This window comes from Podarcis bocagei (assembly GCF_964188305.1).
Source record: "Podarcis bocagei genome assembly, chromosome: 2".
NCBI classification, from domain to species: Eukaryota; Metazoa; Chordata; class Lepidosauria; order Squamata; family Lacertidae; genus Podarcis; species Podarcis bocagei.
The window spans coordinates 76307203-76329155 of NC_138126.1; the positions used below are offsets into that span (position 1 = coordinate 76307203).

The 21953-nt window shown below is 40.9% G+C and overlaps 1 protein-coding gene across 1 annotated transcript in view; it reads left to right on the forward strand.

Moving 5' to 3' along the window:
- LOC308582444 (solute carrier family 22 member 4-like) overlaps positions 1–21953 on the forward strand; it is a 50878-nt gene that overhangs the window by 16046 nt on the left and 12879 nt on the right. The window contains exons 2-4 of the mRNA XM_081185570.1: positions 10016–10119; positions 12567–12721; positions 18833–19004. Of these exons, the coding sequence (XP_081041696.1) occupies positions 10016–10119; positions 12567–12721; positions 18833–19004 (431 nt within the window). The remainder of the gene's footprint in view (positions 1–10015; positions 10120–12566; positions 12722–18832; positions 19005–21953) is intronic.

The window sequence follows — 21953 nt, forward strand, 5'->3', positions numbered from 1 at the left end:
GGGGGGGTTTCTGCTACAGTTACCAGTGCTATGCACTTCGGTTCATAGAACATGAAGGTTCTCCTATGCAACTATGCAAAATTCCGAAGATTATATATTAAAGGTAGGGGGGTGTTGGCAGAACACTCTCCCCACCCGTATTCTTCTTCTGTTTCTGTCATCTCCACTGTCTCTCTTCTTACCCTGAGAGAAGACAGAGGCTGGTACAATACTGACTGTTACTGCTACCGAGCCTACTTAAATGGGAAAAGACCATGGGGTAAAGGAGATATCTATCCAGGCAGATAATCAGGCTCTAGGAGGTTGGGGAGGAAATAATTGGCTCTCTTACCTGCTCTGGTCACTGTCTAGGGCAGGGGTCAGCAACCTAAGGCCCATGGGCTGGAAGCGGCCCGCGGAGGTCGTTTGACCAGCCCACGAGCCGCCCCAAACCGAGTCACCTGCTTGTGCGCTGCGCTAAACCAGCACGGCATGAGGACTCGCTTCTGTGGCGCTGGAAATTGCGTCTGCGCATGCGCAAACACTGGAAATCGCAGGCATGCGCGTGCGATCCGACCCACGGAGGGATCTCTGCGGGACTGATCTGGCTCAGGCAAGATAAACCTTGCCAACCCCTGGTCTAGGGAGTAACTAGAAGGGTTGGAATTGAGCAGCAAGGTTTTTTAAAAAAACACACCAAACAACTGTTTTCTAGAGAAAATCTTTAAAGATAATTATTTAATTTTAATTAATTATGCCATTTATAGGCTGCTTCATTTTCTGGGTGATTGAAAGCAGCTTTAAAAGCAGTAAAAAATTAAAACTCACCTCACAATAAAATACAGTAAAATGCAGCAAATAAAGCATGTGCGTTATAGAAACTTAACTTGTGGTAACTACAGAAGTCTGTAATGGTAGATAGGCCCATAGGCGCCGACTCCATGGGGCTTGAGGGGGCCCGAGCCCCCTCAAAAATTCGTTTGGGGGGCTCCGCCCCCCCAATAATCTCGGGCGCCCCTCCAGCAGAGCGCCACCGCCGCCCCTCCCCCAGCCCAAAATGCACAGGGTCGGGCTGCATGCCTCCTGCCCTCCCTCCCGAGCAAAAGCTCCACCCAATTTCCGCTCCGTAGCTGATTAATAGGCGCAGCACGCTCTCCCCTATTCGCTCACGAGGAGGCGGCGCCACTTTATTTGCATATTCATGAGCTTATTTATTATTCATGAGCTTTCCCGCCCCCCCCCCCCCAATATTTTTTATAAGTCCGCGTCCCTGGATAGGCCTCCTGTTGTTACCATACTAATCCAAACTGGATTGCATAAGGTTTATATGTGTCATTTTCATAATGTGTCACACCCACCGGTTTAAAAAAATAACAATAGTCATTTGAAAACTGTGTGTGTAAATATTTACCATTCCTTTTAATGGGTAGCACTGTAAATTGTTGTCTTACTCGGAGACATTCCTTAAAGACCATAGGCAGGAACACACAGACACTTGAATTGTTCATGGGGTTTAGACACACAAACAGGCATTGGAATGTTCTTTAAAAAATGAAATCTGTTCCCCTTGAGCACTGTATTTGCCCCAATATAAGCCGCACCCAAAATATAATCCGCTCTATTCCTCGCTGCTCCTGGCTGCATACTGGGGGGGGGGGTGAGCTGCGCTGCGTTGCTGGTGCCCTTTCCTCTTCCTCTCTCCCTTCCTGGCCTTGGGGGAGAGGACAGAGTACTACGTGCGGGGTGGGCGCCACTTTGCCGCACTCCTGGCGCTGTTTGCCCCGCGCTCCTGTCTGCGTACCACAAGGTTGCGAATATAAGCCGCACTTTAACTTTTCATGGTTGGAATTTGGGGGGAAAGGGAGGCTTATATTCAGGCCAATGCAGTATTGCTCTTCTCCCCACCACACACACACACACACACAGAGTTTTCCTACAAAGTCCGTTGCCTGCTTTGAAATGCTCCTGCATTTCTTAGTGGAGATGATAAACTGCTTTTATTTTATTTTAAGAGGCAGTTGATTGGTTTTCTTCATTTCAAGTTCCCAAAAGGGAAATATTTTTCATGAGCTAATAAATTATTTATACCAAGGCTCTAGGAGTCACAATGTGAGAATAATGGGGCTGGATTCTCATTCCACCCTTCCTGCTGGCACGAGTGTTTTGCTACTCTTTAATTGTGCCAAGTTAATGTAGCACGCTGGGTGCAAGTATTTCCTAGCTGATGTTGCACACCCTGATCCCAATCTTCCAGCCATCTGGTGAGACGAAATGTATTGTGATGCGAGAAGCGCTTGCAAAACTAGGAAATCTTTACCAGATTTTTCCATAATAAATGGCTTCCCAGCTGCACAAATAAATATCCACAGTACAAAAGAGATATGTACAAAGTTGCAATGTAAAATTCTGTGGTGTTTCTGCTTCAGCCCCTCATCTTGGCAGCAATGAAGGGATAGTACTGGGGTAGTCAACTTCTTGATTACTTGGGAAACAATTCATTCACCCAAGTCTATAAGACATGGTAGTAGAATGCCAGAGGGACTGAATAATTTGCCTTTAAGTGCATAGGACATAGAGTGGGAAAAACCAGACTAGCTGTCTGGGGTTTGGAAATATGTTAATTGTGTCTGGTGAAGGAAATGTCTTACCTAACCTGAGGCCAATGCAGTACTTCCCAGAACTCTTGGGCTTTTGGGGACCAGATATGACGCACATGCAAGTATTCTGCGCAAGAGGCAATTTGGCTTGATTTTAAACATAAAAGTAATTGGGGGAAAACAGAGGTGGTGAAGATAGCAAATTTAGCTGCGTCATATCAAGGCAGTGGGGAACTCTATAGAGAAATTTATAGAGGCAAAATAGGTCATAGCTCTTGTCACCCTTATTGGACTGTTGTTCCACAGCAGAAGTGAACAGATAATACTGGGCTGCCCATTGTTAAAGCTCCTTTTAAAGTGGTGTTGGAAGTGTGGTTTTACAAGAGACAAGTCAAAATCTCAAAATTCAGCAAACTGTAAATTAGTCAGGAGTCAGGACTACTGTATTGGCTAAATTTCTGAACTGCAAAACAATTCACGTTCCATTTTGTCTTTGTTATGTGCTGATGACCTTTGGCTTAATTTTAATTTTAAAATAAAGGAACAAGATAAGATGGTTTTGTTTAAAGATACTGCACATTTTAGCCTGTATACTTTAAGTTAATTTTCCATACCAGCTTATAGCATCTAAGAAGTATAATGGATTTTAATTTTTATTTAATTGTGGTATGTAAAATGCAAGCCTAAGGCAAGCATTTGAAAAGCGGACTGTTCTTTGTTTGTGATATACCAGACTTCAGGGACTGGCGAGTGCGCAGGGGGCTGGAGTCTGACTCAGGAGAGCAGGACAGTGGTTTGTAGGGACCTGTTCCAGCCAGGAGGCAAGAGTCAGAGGCAAGAGACGCTTCAGAGCTTTAGCCTTATTATTGTGTCTACAAGAAAGCAAAAACTGTAAAATAATCACATTGTACTTTATATTGTGGAAAGCAATGTGTGGCCTTCATTTTCAGAACATGCAGTTTACGGATGGCTGTGTGGAGTGGGCTTCAACAGGAAACACAGTTACAACACTTGGTTATCTCTGTTATGTCAGGCTGCACCTCTTTATCTACCTTAGTCATGCCTAGCATGTGTCTTTCAGCACTGTAACATTTAACTTTTACTGACTATATTGCTATAGAGCTGCGGTCAAAGCGTTGAGCCAGGAGAACTGTGCCTTACTTGTAATCTGACATTGCCCAACCTGTGTGGGCAGTTAAGTGACCTTTCTTTGTGGTTTTAAAGCATGAGCTTGCTTCAGATACTTCACTTGATAATCCTTCTGACCCGCTTTCGAAATTATATGCCACCTTCAATTACTTTGTTAACTGTTGTTTGCTTGAAGCTTTCTCTGCTCTGAATAGAATAGTTAAAATGGCCAAGAAGCATACTCTTCGTTTTAAACGTCTGTATCTGTTTAATGTCCTTTATTTTCAGATACGTATTTCAAAAAAATCTCAAAACATTTTACAACCTATCTTAAAGCATGAAATAGAACATTACAAAATATTAAAATAACTAGACTGTCATATACACTGTTTTTAGTGGGGCGGACGACTTAAATATAAACATTCAAGATAAAAACTGAATACAAAAATACAATAAAATTCCACATATACAGCATCATTTGCAATTAAACAAAATAACTAAAATAGAAGTTGCACCACATTCTCCCACACACCTAGAACTATAACCTCTCCCAAAGACGTCCTTTACAACCTTTCATTTACAAGCCTCATTCTCAAGCATTCCCACCAATCATACTGATAACACAGGTAATGCTCAACCAACCATTTGACATAAAGAGAATGCCTGGTCTGCAAAAAATCCCAGACAGTTTTAAGCATGATTAACAACCTGCTCATTCACCTATCACCATCTAGGGCAATAAAGTAACATACAAACAGCAACATAACCACTCACTCCTTGTCTCTCATCCAGGTAGCACCTTAATTGGTTCGCTCTCCCAAACTATGTGGAATTAAACAAGTTCAGAAGATACAAACACATTACGACCCAGACTTTCACTCTGGGCAACCAAAAACACAATTCCAGTTACCACCGAATAATACCTCCGGATATGTAAATCTAGATAATAATGTAAATTACATTATGCTTTCTAAATATGAAGGAGAGAAGGAACTTATTTGAAAAAATATGAGAAACAGTGCTGCAGGCTCCCCTGCGCCCAGTTTAGGCAATGGTAGGCATCTCTTCCAGCCACCTGGCTAATTTCCAAAATTCCAATATTGCATGATAAGGGACATTCTCAAAGCCAAGAAATCTTGAGTAGAAAGCTAGTGTTCAGTTAGAAAAATTCTATTTCTTCACTAGGTTGGGGCACGCCTATTAAATTATGTAAAAGGGGAGAAAAAACACATGGGAATGGCAAGTTTTAGGAAATTCCAAAGGAGCATGGTAAATAAATGCAAACAAGTAACATCTGCCTTTGTGCTGTGACTCAGGAGGAAGGATGGCGGTTCAAGTGCTGCTTCAAGGAAATGTCACTCTGCATAGTTGCAGCTTGTGCCCCACAGAAATCTGAGCAAAGCGTATTGGTGTTGGCCTGCTGGAACCACTTTTTGCTGAATAAAAATGTTTTTTTACTAAAGGACTGAGGAAACAAAGGGAACCCAGGAAGAACGCTGCTGGATCTGGCCAGAGGCTGCTGGATCAGGCCAGAGGCCCATCTAGTGTACCATCCTGTTCTCACAGTGACCAGCAGTTGCCTATGAGAAGCCCACAAGCTGGACCTAAGCGCAGCAGCACTGTCCCCACTTGTGATTCCCAGAATCAGTCAAGCACTGGGGCCAGAAGCCAACCTTCCTCCTGAGGCCAGCTGCCATGTCATCATAGCACTGCTGCCTCTCGGTATGCAAAGGCTTTTATTAGTCTTATAAAAGCACACTTCACACCCACTCCAGTTTAGATACGGCTTTTAATATGTATAGAGTTGGAACTGATCAGTTCTAGGGGTCTGCCCAGTCAAGTTATGGATACCATTTTCAGCGTGTTCACCCTGAGGATGTGAACCAATCTACTTAGAGAACAGAGACATGTACATGCAGGATCATGACGCTGCTGGTGGTTCAGCTTCAGGTGTTTTCCCATTAAAAGTACAGTTGTACTTACCTAAAGCGTAGTTTTCCACTTGGAATGGGAAAACGGAGTATTTGACTGCTTTACAGTCTTACTCAGACCTAGCTTCCACCTTGGGCTCTATATTGGGGAAACATGGGGTATAAGACAGACAAACAGATGGGATTCTATCCAACTAAGTTATATTCAGAGTAAACCCACTGAAATTAATGGACCTAGTATGTGTAGAACGAACATTGGATAAAATCTATTGTTTTGGTGCAGAAACTACATTGGTTACCCTAGTGCATGGCTGTTTCTGGGAGATGGATGAGGGGAGGTGCAAACCTTTTGATTCTGCTGGACCTCTCAGGGCACTGGAAAGCAACAAGGCCCCTCTGCACCCCCATGAATAGTCATCCCCAGACTTAAACAGAAAAACTTGTGTATGTAGAACCTGAAATACGATACAAAATGTACAGGCACTATTCTTATTTTGGAGGAAAAACTTTACTGCTTCCCCTTTTAGTGTTTTATTTTCCCTCACCCCAGAAGAAATCCTGTGAATACCCCTGTATCAATAGCTTTTGATACCATCGGCCATAGTATCCTTCCGGAATACCTTGTGAAGTTGGATTTGAGGCCATTGTTTTGCAGCTTTTCTGCCTTTTCCTGGGATGTTGATCTCATAGGATGGTGTTGGTTAGAACTGCTGTTCCACTCTCTGGCCATTGACTTGTAAGGAACCACAGGTTTTCATCTTTTCCCCAGTCTTGTTTTAATCTTGTTTTGATTATTTTTTGTGACGTACTTTATATTTTGAAGGCTTCTTTAAATACTTTGCAAAGGAAAAAGTGGACTAAAAACAAAAACTTAACTGGCAAATGCATGCTCCTCAGCCTGAGTTTGTTTAAGGAATAGCAGTTGCCTAACGGGACACGGGTGGCACTGTGGTCTAAACCACAGAGCCTAGGGCTTGCCGATCGGAAAGTCGGTGGTTAGAATCTGCGTGACGGGGTGAGCTCCCATTGCTCAGTCCCAGCTCCTGCCAACCTAGCAGTTCAAAAGCACGTCAAAGTGCAAGTAGATAAATAGGTACAGCTCCAGTGGGAAGGTAAACAGTGTTTCCGTGCACTGCTCTGGTTTCGCCAGAAGCGGCTTAGTCATGCTGGCCACATGACCTGGAAAAACTATCTACGGACAAACGTCAGCTCTCTCAGCCAGTAAAGTGAGATGAGCACCGCAACCCCAGAGTCGTTTGCAACTGGACTTAACTGTCAGGGGTCCTTTACCTTTACGTTTAACACTTGGTACCATATCATTTCCCCCACACACACACACACACACCGAAATGCCCACACATGCCTCTTCCTCCTAGCACAAATTGAAACGGAATACTTTATAGTTAACACTTTTATGCTTGTACAACATCACCGTAAAAGCTAGTGAGTGAGATAATATCTTCTTTTCTTTTCTTTTGCTATGATTTCCCTCTCGTTCCAAAAGCTGGGTATCTTAGTCCATATAAATAAAGTCTGATAATGTTTCTGGACTGTATTTTCTTTCAGTCATACTCTCTCTCTGCCAATCTCTTTCTCTTCTGCTTCTCTTCCAGTAATTATCGCTCGATGAGTTGGAAATAGATGAAAGATCTAAATAGTTTACAGTAGAAATGAGAGGTTGATTTACGCTCTGTTGAAAGTGATTTGACTTCTGGTTTGTTTGCCAATTGTGTGCGTGTTGCAGAGCATGAGTTTTGTAATCCAAGCTCTGCGGGAGCAGAGCTGTCTGTCGGCATTTCTCAGCTTTCAACTGAAGAATATTTGGCCTACATTTGCAGAGTATTGATTTTATCTTCAGCAAATGCCTGTTATTAACTCTGTACACACAGACAAATGCATGGTAATAAAGAGTTCGTTTCTTTCAGATATGCAGCCGTACCTTGGAAGTCAAACGGAATCCATTCCGGAAGTCCGTTCAACTTCCAAAATGTTTGGAAACCAAAGCACGACTGCTGCTGCTGCTGCTGCTGCTGCTGCTGCTGCTGCTGCTTTTTACATGCTGGCCATTTTTATTTTTTATTTTTTTATTATTAATTTACATCCATACACAATCTTAGGTACATGTACAGCCTTAAATAATTATACCATTAAATATTAATTTAAACTTGTATTTGTACATGCTCCTTTCTTATAATTTTTGACTAAACAAAAATAAACAAAAGTAAAAAATCCAATAAACTAAACTGTATGAAAACAGACTTCCCGTCATTTCCCGATGTTAGTTACATTTACGACATTGAATGTACTTATACTTCTTACCTTACTCTTACTATAGTTTCTAGTACTTTCTTATAACATATCGTACCATTTTTCCATGCTTAGTAGTATTTAATTTACACAAGGGTAATTCAAATGCTGCCATAGATGTTATGTCGTTGTTATATTTTTGTAGGTATTTCTTGAACATATCCCATTTTTGCGTGAATGATTGTTTTGTATTTCCCCTTAATCTGTCAGTCAGTTGAGCCAATTCTGCATATTAAACTTATTCTGCCATTCCATTACTGTTGGTACTTTCCCCCCTTTCCAGTTCGATGCAATTAATAATTGAGCAGCGGCTGTTGCATATAAAAAGATTTCTCTTATATTTTTTGGGATATCACTGCCTAAAATTGCAAGTAGAAATGCTTCTGGCTTCTTTGCAAATGTTAATTTAAAGATCTTTTTCATCTCATCATAGATGAGGTTCCAGAACTCTTTAATTTTTCGGCATGTCCACCACATATGGTACATATCTCCTTTTGTTTCCCCACACCGCCAACATTTGTCTGAAATATTTTTATACATTTTGGAGAGTTTTGATGGTGTAAGGTACCACCTGAACTGCAGGAAGCACAGCTTCTGATTCGCTGCAGGAACTTCCTGCATCAAATTGGAAGCCCTGTCGGATGTTCGGCTTCCAAAAATAGTTCACAAACCGGAACAGTCACTTCCCGGTTTGCGGCGTTCGGGAGCTAAAACGTTTGAGAACTAAGCTGTTCGAAAACCAAGGTACGACTGTACAGTATAGGTGTTAGTAATAAAAGTATTTTATATTTGTAAACAAAAAAGATCTGTATTTCAATGAATTTGCTTGTGTGTTGAGAGTTCATAGGCTAGCATAAGATTACATTGCAAAGCACAACATCAGATGATAGCACAATGCTATACATGTTTACTCAAAAGTCAGTCTTATTAACTTCAGTGGTGCTTATTCCTAGGTGATTATGTCTATATAGGATTGATTTGTTTGCCCCAGGTTGTTGCAGTGCACCATGACTAAGAAGAAGATGAGTTCCCAATTTTTGAAATACCTTAGGAGCTAGATAAATTTGTTCCAGAGCTTGCTTCTCCTCCTATCTCAGGGTTAGCTTCTGAACATCTTCAAAATCATTTCTTTACAGCCATATAAGCTAGTGAATCTCTCCCCAATTTGGGATAATAAATGGAACAGTTCATATCATAACTGCCCTTATTCAATACTGTGTATATGTATGGTCAAACCTTTTTCAAAAGTGGCACTGTAGAACTGGAAAAGGTGCAATCAAAATTTAGCAGAGAGCTGGAGCACTATTAGGTAAAGCTAAAGCATTTGGGGCTTTTTAGTTTAGAAAAATACATCTAAATGCTAGGGGTTTATAACAAGATGTTGTTGGACTACACTTCCCAAAACCCCAACTACAAGTTATGGCTAAAGACAGTGACATCCGGAAAGCCACTTCTTCCCCAACTCTGGTTTATAAAATTATGCATGATATAAAGAGGATGGATACAGATAAGTGTTATTATAGAACCCCCAGTTTTATTTTCAGTTCCATTGCTAATACAGGTGCTCCCCCACTTACACAGGGGCTACGTTCCAGGCCCCTGCATGCACAAATGAAATTACATAAAGTGGTGTGCACGGGGAGGAGGGGAGGAGACTCACACGGGCTGCAGCCCGGCTGGTCCCAAATCTGCCTGCTTGCCTGCCTGCCTGCCTGCGGAAAGCCAAAAGGGCCAAGAAGGGCACCCAGCAGAACTGGTGTCAGGATGGGGGTGCAAACACAACAGAGGTGTGTGTGTGTGTGTGTGTGTGTGTGTGTGAGAGAGAGAGAGAGAGAGAGAGAGAGAGAGAGAGAAGGAGGGAGGGAGGGAGGGAAGGAGGCTGTACACTCTAGCATGGGGTTTGGCTTTTTCTCAGCAGGATCACATTCAGCTGATATTTTTACTGAGCGCTTCCCCACTACCCTAAGTTTTCTTTCTTGCTTAGTCACTGCTAATCCATATAGTTAGTGACCAATTTAAACTAAGTTTATGCCTTAATGACATGGGATTTGCTTTGTTGTGTTTCTCTTGCAGTGGAATCTGGTGTGTGATGATGACTGGAAAACCCCCTTAACTACATCATTGTTCTTTGTGGGTGTGCTGCTTGGATCCTTTGTATCAGGACAGCTCTCAGACAGGTAAAGTACACAGTCAGCTGGCTGCCCTAGGATTTTCGCCCTGCACTTTTGAGGGAGCAGGATCATGTTTGGTGTTTTCAATTCCAGCTGTGAACCAAAATTAGACGTACGCAGCAGGCTTCAAATAGTGTGCCATGCTCAGTGTGAATTTCCCCTTTACTTTCTAGATTCTTTTAGGCATGCCTCAGTAAAAAAAGAAAGACACATACTTGACTGCTACATCTTATTTATTTATTTAATAAAATTTATACACCACTTGATTGTAAAAAACCTCAAAGCGCTTTACAAGTCTTACACATGCATATGAGGAAGAGACGGAGACTGCCAGTGTACCATGCTGTATATGGGTATTCATTCTTGCCTACAAAAAGTAAATAATAATAATATTATGCAACCTGTTTATGCCAGTACTTTCAGATTAATTTTCACTTCCGTAAAAGGACACTGTGAGTATGAGTGTAACACAGGAAAAGGAAATAAAAATACACCCGAGCCAGGATGAGGATAAAAGAAAAAGGATTGTGGTAAACCATTGCTGCAAGGTTTTCACAATCAGTGTTACAATTTGGGCAGCAAAATGCTATTGTTATTTCTGTGATTGTAAGTTGTTTTCAACTCTTCAAATATTCTGTTTTAATTGTTGTAACCTGCGCTGGGATCTTAGAAAGAAGGGCAAGTAATTAATTATTGTGAATTCTAATATTCTGGACATGTTGCCTTGAGAGGCTGTGATCTTGAGGACATAAGTAAAAGGAAGTGTGTGCTGAACCCTTGTTTTACTGGACTTTTTTTGTTTGCTTAATCTCTCCCCCCCCCCAATACTGTTCCCTGGTGGGTTCCAGAGGCACATTTACAAGGGCAAATAATGCATCTGGAACTTCAGAGAAACTCCACAGAGGCTATTTCATTTAAAAACAAAGTTAGTACAATACATGTATTAGCATGTAGTTTGCTCCTTGTGTTGCTAGACAAAGGCAATCTTTGCTTTCTGTCATTTCTGTTAAAACCCCCAACAAATTCATGCATGGCATAAATATGTCACCATGTTCTAATCAATAATGCAAAATTCATCCTGTGCTTGCCACTGGATGTTCCATGGCTGTAGATTTTCATCTCTCATCAGGAGATAATGATAATGACATGCTGCCACCATGTGTTCATCTGCCAAGAAAGGCAAATCCAGATTATTTAACTTTATCAACTGTAAAATTATTGTGACATCAGCTGATACTTAAAATACTTGTTATCTGGTTATATCTTGCTTCTCTTTACTAAGCATCACTCCAATTAGACAGAATACAGAAAACCCCAGAATTTTGTCCAACAATATTTACATAATTTCAATGGTTTAAAGCAAAGGTACCTGTAGCTGTGCTGCCTCTTGGTGTGATGTGCCTAATGAGTTAATTGCCATTTTAATTTGCAATTAGAGAATGCACAGGACAAATTGGTGGCAGTCAAGCTTTATTAATTTGAGTTCAAAGAATAGTCTACATCATCATCATCATCATCATCATCATCATCATTACAAGATGACCCCATGGGTGCAAACCTGCCTAATTTTTGTACTCCCCCCCCCCAAAAAAAGATTCTGCTAAATCCCTGCTTTTTATAACTTCTTGCCTGATGCAGAGTTCTGGAGAACTCAAAAGCTTGCCACATTTTTGTGAGTTGTTGGTTAATCCTTGGCATCCTTCCAGGGGGGACATACCCATGGTGGGCAGGACCAGAAGCAAAAGTGGGCAACATGTAAATTTTACCTTTGCATATAATAGTAGAGTTTACACACACTCGCATGCCCTACTCTATCTTGCATCCATGCAAGCAAAAAGCATTATTGGAGTTCAGGGGCACACTCCAGCCAGGAAATAACCCTCAAAAGTTCCTGTAAAGTAGGGTTTCCCAAATTTGGATCTCTAGCTGTTTTTGGACTACAATTCCCAACATCTTTGACCACTGGTCCTGCTAGCTAGGGATGGTGGGAGTTGTAGTCCAACAACAGCTGGAGGGCCAAGTTTGGGAAACCTTTCTATAAAGCAGGACCATTGAAGGGTGTGGCTGGGGAAGGTGTGTGGCCTGGGTTGAGTCCCCATGGCCAGACAAAGGAGCCCAGGGAATTCCATTTGACTCTATGGCCCATTTCTGTACTAGGGTACTGTTTTCATTTTTGAAAAGTGGGGCTCATCAAATGTCACAAGTCTGTGTTCTAGTGAAAAATAATGAACAGGTCGTGCAATGTTGGGTGAATATTGCCAATACAGGTATCTAAACTTTCAAAAGGTAAACTCAATGTTCCAGCCCCTCTCTGCAGGAGAAATGTCTGCTCCTTGAGTCTTAAGTTAAATCAACCTGCTAGGTTTCTTTGCTTTCTCTAGAATGTGGCAATAACAATATTGTGGATTCATTTATGGTCTTGCTTGTTTGTTTTTTGTTCTTTTCCTCAAAAGGTTTGGCAGAAAGTCTATTCTATTTGCAACTATGGCTGTGCAGACAGGTTTCAGCTTCCTGCAGATCTTCTCAACCAGCTGGGAAATGTTCACAGTTCTTTTTGTTCTAGTTGGCATGGGACAGATTTCAAACTACGTTGTGGCCTTCATATTAGGTAAGACTATTTCCACTCCATTTAAATGTCCTATTAGCATGGTAGTTTGAGTATGCATACTAATTTCACTTAGTAAGAAATGATTCTATGTAACTGATAGTCCTGTGCCTAAGAGCGTAAACTTCTTTTAGGAACATTTCGCAAAATTGATATAGATAAATTTGCCATAATCTATTCTGCTCTGTAGGTCAGGAATTTAGGTCTGGTTCTCAGGGCCAAACTAGATGAGATGATGAAGATATTTCTTTCTTTGGCCAATTGCAATTTCAGCAATGGCATGGAAATTATTTTTAGATATTTAAGTTTCCCAGTAATTTGGTGAGAAATGAGCAGAGAACAATTCAAAAACTCTTCCATCCCCCAAAATGTGGATGAACAATGAGTTGAATGGGCATTTCAAAAATGTTACATTCCTATGGAGACTAGAGTGGTATGCATCTGCAAAATTTGTCAAAAATTGTGTTTTTTTAAAAAATCAGATTATCTCATCAGATAATCTCATCAGATAATTATCTCATTCAGATTATTTTAGGTGTTCCACGCTGCTGGTATTATTATTATTATTTGATTTATTTGTGTCATGCCATCACTGTATACAATGATTCACAGGGTAAAATAAGTAAACAAAAATAGCTTATGCTCCAAAATCCTTTATAATCTATAATCTAAATGGTGGTTGGAAGAAAGGGGGGCACAAAGGAGGTAACCCTCAAGTAAATGGTTTACTTAGTAGAGGCAACCTCCATATAGTGCCATTTGAAAGTGGCTACCACATCAGAGCTGTTTACATATAGGTGCTTGTCTTTCCCACTTCAAACATTACTAAGTTTCTGTAAATTTGATTATACTGTAATTTCATTGACACTTATTTAAACTTCTCCTGTATTATTATAGTTTTTATTGGGATGGGATATTTTAATCTTTCCCCACCCCCCAGAAAATGTTCAGCTTTGTTTTGAGGTGCTTGAAGCCTCTTGTGATGGATATAGGGTCAGAATGTTATTGTATCATGCATTTTAACATGTAGAAAGCGACTCTTTCCATTTTTAAAAATACGTTTCTATTTGTTGAGGCAAAATTGTGTTTCCTTGAACTGCCATGCATTATTTTTCTTGTACTGGACCAAGCTGGGCCGAAGGCAGCCGGGGTTAGCAGGGTTTCTCAGGCAGGACAGTGATGCATTCCTGGTGTCCCAACGCCAAGCATTGCTGCCACTGACCAAGAAGAGGAAGGTGCAGGATGCTCAGCACCATGTGGGCACTGTGCCGCACCATGCAGAGCTCCCAGCGCCTTGCCCCTCCCCCCTTGGTAAGTGGCAGTGATGCTTTGTGTTGGGAAGTCAGGTGTGCACCCCACGCCCGCCTGCACCATCCTGTCGACCACAGCTGACAGAATGGGAACGGTGAACTGCATTGCCATGCTTTGTTTTTATAAAATGGAAAATTTTATACCTGTGGGTTGGGTTTTTTTAAAAATTTAAACCCACTTTGTCCATGCCTCATGTCTTTGTGCATTTAAGTAAAATATGCTTAAGATGTCTCTCATTTTCATTGTCTCTCCAGCAGCGTAGACTGAATAACAATGCAGTTCTGTTAACCGACATATTCCGTACTTGTACAGATTTTCCTTCCTCATTTGGTACCCTTTGCTGGAGAAATCTCAAAGGCTGTAGCCACAAATCCCAAACATTGAAGCAGGATTGTACAGGGGACAGGAGTGGGGGAATAGGCAGGGAGTCATGCAGTTGTGGAAAGTTACATCCACTAACTACTGGAATCACTTCATTTGGACATGCTTTGAGTTCACACATGCTCATTTCAATAAACTGGAGCAATGATTTTCTCTTTTGGAGGAACTGTTGACTTTTTTGTACTATGGGGCACTTTTTTCAATCTAATAATCATACTGCACAGTTTGATTTATTTTCAAAACCTTTCCTAGGCTCATGTACCCTCTGTGCCTTAATACTGTGTTCACACACAAGCAAGCAACTTCACTTGTATATGTATGTAATTGTTTTTTAAAAGGCACTTCTTTTGTTGCCCTACTAATCCTTTATCAGGCTATTGAGTACCAACACCTCACCCCCCCCAATCACTGCCCAAAATTGTTTGAAGCACATCATGTTTTTGCCCCAGGTTTCTATTGTGTGTTGTCATCTCCATGGGTTTGATCCCCAGCATGGATCCCAAGTTTGTGTGAGTGTGTCATTCCTTAGTGTTCAGAGGCAGACAGAGAATTCCACCCTGTTTTACCTTGATCAAACATACCCAAATTATCAGGCTGGCTCATAAACTTTAGTACTACAATTTCTTTATCACCCCTCCATGTTGGCAAAACTGGATTGCCACATATTAATTTTCTAAGCATCATCTGACTTCCAAGAATGGTTAGATTTATAACCTTTAATGACACTTTAAACAAAGTTTCATAAGGAGAATTAATATAAATTTCCTCTTGGAAATAAAAAGAGAGCATTCTTAAGGCAAGATGTTCTCTTTTCCTACTGCAATAGCAGCACTGAGGGCCAGGAAATAAAGTGTACTAATACTTTCTCCTTCACCCTGGTGGTATATAAAGGAATATTGCCACACTATCTTAATTGGTTGAGACCAATTGTGTCCACCCTTGGAAAGGACAGAACATCATGACATGGATAGATTCTCCTTCCCTCCCTTTAATAGACCTGTGGGCCACCCCAAGTTGTCTCTAGGAGGTCTCCAAGTTGTCTCTAGGAGGTCTCCTTATCTTAGTTGGTCTTTAAGGTGCTACTGGAAGGAATTTTTTTATCTTAATTAAGAAGGAGGTCAAAAAGAGCACCCATAACCCTTGTGTGCACATTCCTTCCACAACAAATGTTGTACTGACTGCACTGTTCTTTCAAGCAATTTTCAAGAATTATTCAAGTTGCCAGAGTCTACTTGAAAATGATCTGATGTATATTTCTGGTAGCACAGCTCTTGAAAACCTTTTTGAGCATGCTCCAACTAAGACAGAACAAATTCCCGAAAGTATCTTCCTTCCTCTTTTTATTTTCTGCAGGGGCATTCAACAATGAAGCAATATAATTTATGAAACGATTCCACACAATTCCAGCATTACAAACTTGTGTTTTTAAAATGTGTTTAAGGAGGCCACAAGTGCAGCAAATGAAGGGAAAAGAGAGAACTCAAATATGTACAGAAATCAAACAAATACATTTACTAGCTAAGAATCACGTAATATATTTTATAGAATGATTTGTATGCAACTTTGGAGCCTCTTTTCTTAATTCATTCCAGAACATACAAAGTTGTTTCATAATAATAATAATAATAATAATAATAATAATAATAATAAATAATAATAATAATAATAATAATAATAATAATAATAATAATAATAATAATAATAATAAATTTTATTTATATCCCGCCGTCCCCAGCCGAAGCCGGGCTCAGGGCGGCTAACAACAATCAAATAATCAATCAAATAGTCACACAATCTAAAAATATTTCATTATAAAAATTAATTAAATCAAATTGATGGCAACCAATTAAGCAAAATTCTGTGCAGGTTGCCAGAGGAGGGAGTCAGGCTGCACCCTGACCAAAGGCCTGGCGGAACAACTCTGTGTAAGGCATACTGTAAAATAGGGGGTAGGAGTGGGTGGGTGGATGAAAGAGAGATAGAGACCCGCCCCACCTCCCAAAAAATCGATCTGAACCTTCCACTTGATTTTGCTGAATTCAGTCTTCTTCATAATAAGAAATTGTGAACTGAAATGCAGGATTCAATGACAAAAACTCAGGTACCCATTGTTGAGAATCTTGTCACCAGTACACATACTTGATTATTTCATTTTCCATAAACTGCTTCAGAGAAAAGTTCTTCACAGAACTAAAGAAAAAATAAAATTTGCTGCACCACTTGGTTCATCACTCAAATCTTACAAGATTTCTGACTGGGTTTACACAATGGCCTTCTTTCAGTCATGGGGTGGCCTATTGTGATGAGATACCTATGAAATGGAAATTTAAAGGTCAAACAATAATTAGATTCCCTGGGTTTGGCCGTCTTGATTTTTGAACTTGCTGGATGCTAAACTGGAAAAGGGCCTAATACAAAATAGTAATGTGACTTCATCTTAGAGAAGGAAATGCATATTGGTACAGTTTTATGAGTATCAATGGCAATTGTACTGTAAGAGATGATGTAGCATAGTGGCTAAGTGTGTGAAGTCCCTAATTCAAATCTTGCCTCAGCTGCAAACTCACTAGGGAGTTTTACACAATAGTATTTTCCCAGTCCCCAATATGGGAATAATAGTAATATGCACTTTCATTACAATAATAATATGGACATTCCTTCCTTCGCTTGTTGAGGGAATTGCTGAGATAATCCCTCAGATGCCTTGTGCTTGGTTTCCCTCTTTTGATGCAGCTGTTAGGACTGCACTTAGAAAACCTAGTTTTAAATGTGTGATTGTTCCGATCAACTGTTCAAGAGGAGAGAGAATTGTAGGGGGGGCTGCCCTTAGTTACCTTCCCCTCTCCACAGATTGACACATTTCTGCCTGCATTGGGGGCACTAACAACTCCACGGCCCTAACAGTTTCATGAATCCAGTAGTAGATAGGTAGCCGTGTTGGTCTGCCATAGTCAAAATAAAAAAATTCCTTCCAGTAGCACCTTAAAGACCAACTAAGTTAGTTCTTGGTATGAGCTTTCGTGTGCATGCACACTTCTTCAGATACACATCTGTATATCTGAAGAAGTGTGCATGCACACGAAAGCTCATACCAAGAACTAACTTAGTTGGTCTTTAAGGTGCTACTGGAAGGAATTTTTTTAGTTTCATGAATGTATACTTAGAGTGATGATGAAGAAGAATTTATTCATATCCCATCTTTTCCCCTGGTTTAGGCCAATGTATGTGAAGGACTTGGAATATTTTAAAGGACTACCTAAATGATAAGTGTATTTTTAATGACACTGAAGGTTCACCAAAGAAATAATTCATTAGCCCCCTTGGTCTTCACAGAATTACTGGCACTAGGAAGTTTCACCCTTCTTCAAAGCTTTCTGTTACAGATGGTTATTGGGGAACGTGGCAGGTGTTTTTATTATTCTTCAGAGTGAACCAAAGTAGTACTTAAATCTCATAAATTTGGATATTATAGCCCTTCTTTTCTGTTTTTAAAATTAGGTTATTTTTCTTGTTTAAAGCATTTAAAAGCATTTTCCAACATTTGCCGCAACCCCAGAATTTGTTCCAGTGAGTCTGGGCTCTTCAGCACTCACAGCAGGGCAGTGTCCCTCTGGCCTCCCAGAAATCTCTGAAATTGAGCAGGATGAGTCTGGCCCTGCCCCCAAGGCCAGGTGGAAAGGGCCTTGCAGGGAGCGGTCTTCAGCACTCACAGTAGGGCAAACATCTAGTCATTTTTGTTAGAATTAATACTAGTTGTTGGGTTGAGATAGGATCAAATGGGACTCTGCTTGTATGACAGGGCTATCCCGACTCCTCACCAAAAAAGCCATCTGGGTCCCTGCAAAATCTTCTCCTGGAGGTCAGCAGCCCCTCTGGAGCCGAATGGGCTGGGCTACAATGGACTGCTGTAGGCTGTGAAAATTGGAGGAATATGGGAGGGCTGCTTTTCTCAAGTAGAATTGCTTTTCGCTTGCACAAGATATCTCTGGATCTAAGCTATGGTTACAAATGGAATGACTCTTACTTCCGTGCTCTACTTGTGAGTGTCTAGAGAGATATGATTCGCTGGTGTTGGGAACATAATAATGGATTATCTGAACCTTGGTCAAACCTAGCAAAGGCAATTCTGATATTTTTTAATAGAGGTTGAAACAGATTCTTAATAATGTTATAGCTGTGTTTGATAATCCCATCCCATTTCTTCCCCCTCCCCCAGCATTATATCCTATCTTACACATTAAACCATAGTTACAAGCATAGCTTAATTTTGGGCCATACTTCTCTTGAAATGTTCTAGGACAAATGGCTCCATTTTAAAGACTGTATTCATTTTTCAAAATGCAATAGAATATTTCGAGTAACTTTTTTTAAAAGAGGGGGGAGAGAGTTAAGATGCTAACCCACACTCCTTGTTTTGAACAGGCACAGAAATTCTTGGCAAATCAGTTCGTATTATATTCTCTACATTAGGAGTTTGCATATTTTTTGCAATTGGCTACATGTTGCTGCCACTATTTGCTTACTTCATCAGAGAATGGCGGATGCTGCTACTGGCTCTTACTGTACCTGGGGTTTGCTGCGTTCCACTGTGGTGGTGAGTCTTAATGTTTGAAAGGCGTTCAGCTTCAGAAATGTGTCATCTGTAGCTGATAGCCTTCAACTTGCATTGTTATATAACCAGCTGGAGGATTTTAACAGCCTTTGGTTGCTGTGGATATATTCCCCACCCCTGGCATTTTGGTTGCAGAGAACAGAATTGTCTTCAATGCCGAACATGTTCTTTACAGATAAATTATCTTTCTTTTTAGAGCCTGACTGACTCTGGTAGCTTGGTTGAGTGCATCCTGTGCCGGCTCTTCAATGCAATTTTGAAATTATTTCTCGCCTTTCTTATTCTTTTTCCTCCAGCTTTTTTATTGCCTTTTTTGAATCTTACTAGATGAGCACTCTTGTACAACCTTTCCCTTTCTCTAATTTTCTTCCATCCCCATTTTCTTCATAGTTACAACTAAAAATTTTCCTGAAATATCTGTTATAAATTACATAAAATAGACAATTCACCTTGTTCCTCCAATAGTCATAGAAAAGTAGTGGCTAAATCTATGTATACCTCATCTTCCGGATCACATTACAGTGGTGCCTCGCAAGACGAAATTAATTCGTTCCGCAAGTTTTTTCTTCTTGCGAGTTTTTCGTCTTGCAAAGCACGGTTTCCCATAGGAATGCATTGAAAATCAATCAATGCATTCCTATGGAGACCGTCCGTGGGACAGACGCGCTGCGCTTCCCGCTGTCCCCGGACCTGGGGCTGCGGGGAGAAGATCGCTTCTCCCCGCCACCCCTTGCTTCAAAAGAGGTCCGGGGACAGCGGGGAAGACGCGCTGCGCTTCCCGCTGTCCCCGGAGCTTGCGGGGCAAGCTTCGTTTTGCAAAGCAAGCCCATAGGGAAATTCGTCTTGCGAGGCAACTCGAAAACGAAAAAACCTTTCGTTTTGCGAGTTTTTCGTCTCGCGAGGCGTTCGTCTTGCGGGGCACCACTGTATATAATTTCACTTGGATACCTTTTGTATGTACAGTGGTACCTCGGTTTTTGAGCATATTGGAAGCCAAACGTTTTGGTTTTCGAACGTGCCTCCATTTACGAACGTGCCTCCAAAGTCAAACAACTTCTGCTGCATTTTTTTCAATTTCTTCCATTGACTTTGCCGACCACCCTTTGCACCTCAGTTGTTGAACATTTCGGAAGAGGAACTGTCTTCCAGAACGGATTACGTTCGACAACCAAGGTACCACTGTATTTGATATATGTAGCCTATTTACTTGTTTGCAACTCTGACATATCTAGGCATAGTGAGGGACTGGGGAAGGCATTGCAAGTTTATCTTTAAGGGGGGAAATAGCTCCCTAAAAACCATCGAATGATCAAATGATTCTTAACACGGATGCTGAATCTAACTCAACTGCTAAAACCAGAAAAATATTGAAAACACATATGTACCTGCCTTGGACTGGGTGTGTATGTTTTGCTTGGTATTCGCTCCTGCATTACTGCTCAGTTTGGGATGTGATGTTAAGTTTATTCCAGCATCACCATTTGTAGCAGCTTAATGCTATAGCTATTTTCACTAGTAGGGTATTCAGATGGTGAAGTAGAAGAGCCACACTAGTTCTGCCCTCCATCTGCCCCTGTCTGCCCTGGTGCCCATGGATTTCCCCTGACAGAATTTTTTTCTCCAGTAGCTAGCAATATGTTGGCACTAAATATTTCAGTAATAATAGTTTTTTATTCATTCTATAGTTGGTGTCTGCTCCAAATAACATGAACAGGAGTATGGGCCCTTTTATTCCCCAACCCCACCCTACCCTCCAGCTAATATTTTTTTCATCTTCACTGAAAAAGCTGTTAAATTGATTCTAAAATGTGGTGTACAGCTCAAATGTTCTTGAGGGACATATCACATTTAATTTAATGTATTTATGCTAACTCATTTATCCCTTGTTCTCTCAGTACCCCATAGTTCGCACACACACTCTTCCCTGCTTCCCTCACCACCGCAGGGCTCTCTGAATCCCCCCACCTCTTCTACTCCATAGCTAACACTCCTTTCCCCCCACTACCTCAAGCCTTTCTGCACTCCCAGCTCTGTTTCTTTCTTTTTCTTGCATTAGGCCTTTTGTTTTGTTTACACACACACTTTTGAATACCATTATCTGCTTTCCTTCTCCTGTTCCCCAAGTTCTGGGCGACAGAACATAAGGCATTCAGTCTCCTAGAAATTGCACAGTGGTGATTCAAATGGTGGCTAGTTACAACAGGCTAGAAAAACTAGTACAGATTCTACCATGTAGACCTATTGATAACGGTATTTGACTATCTCTGCACCCACTTTTGATGTGCTTGAGTGAGGTGGGAACAGCTGCAAACAAGGGGTATTTTTAATTTTCTGAGAAGGATTCAGTCAACTTTTTAGATTTGTTGACTTGAAATAATGATTTGGCAGTGGCCTTAAAATTTCACTATTGTGAACACATCAGTTTCAGATGCTCTTAATATACAGGAGCTGTGCATTTTTAAAAGGGTTTTAAAAATCTGCTACCCTGTTAAGCAATTTTGCTTCATTACATTTTAGTCTACAGGGAATGTGTATGGTGTCTTTTCTTCACCCATACGCCATTCCTCCCAACCTCAGACTACTTGTTTGAGTTCTACATAGGTGTCCTCCATCTTTAATCTTGTCCACCAAAGCTCTCTCCCTAAGTTTCTGGTGGCTGATGTTTGATGTGTGTTTTTGCTAGGGAGAAACTTCTAAAATGAATTCCCCGCTTTAGCTGCTGAAACAAAAACATGGTTCAACCTTGGTCCCAGCTGCTTTCTACTCTGCTAATCAGTTTGCCAGTTTGCTGAAGGGTAATGCTGACTGTTAGAGATTAGAAATGTGCCTTGGGGTTGACCTGACTCCCTGAAATGTCCTACTTTTTAGCCTTGGTTCCACAAAAATAAAATTGCAGATAGTTTTAATCAAAATCCTGCTAGCTACCATATG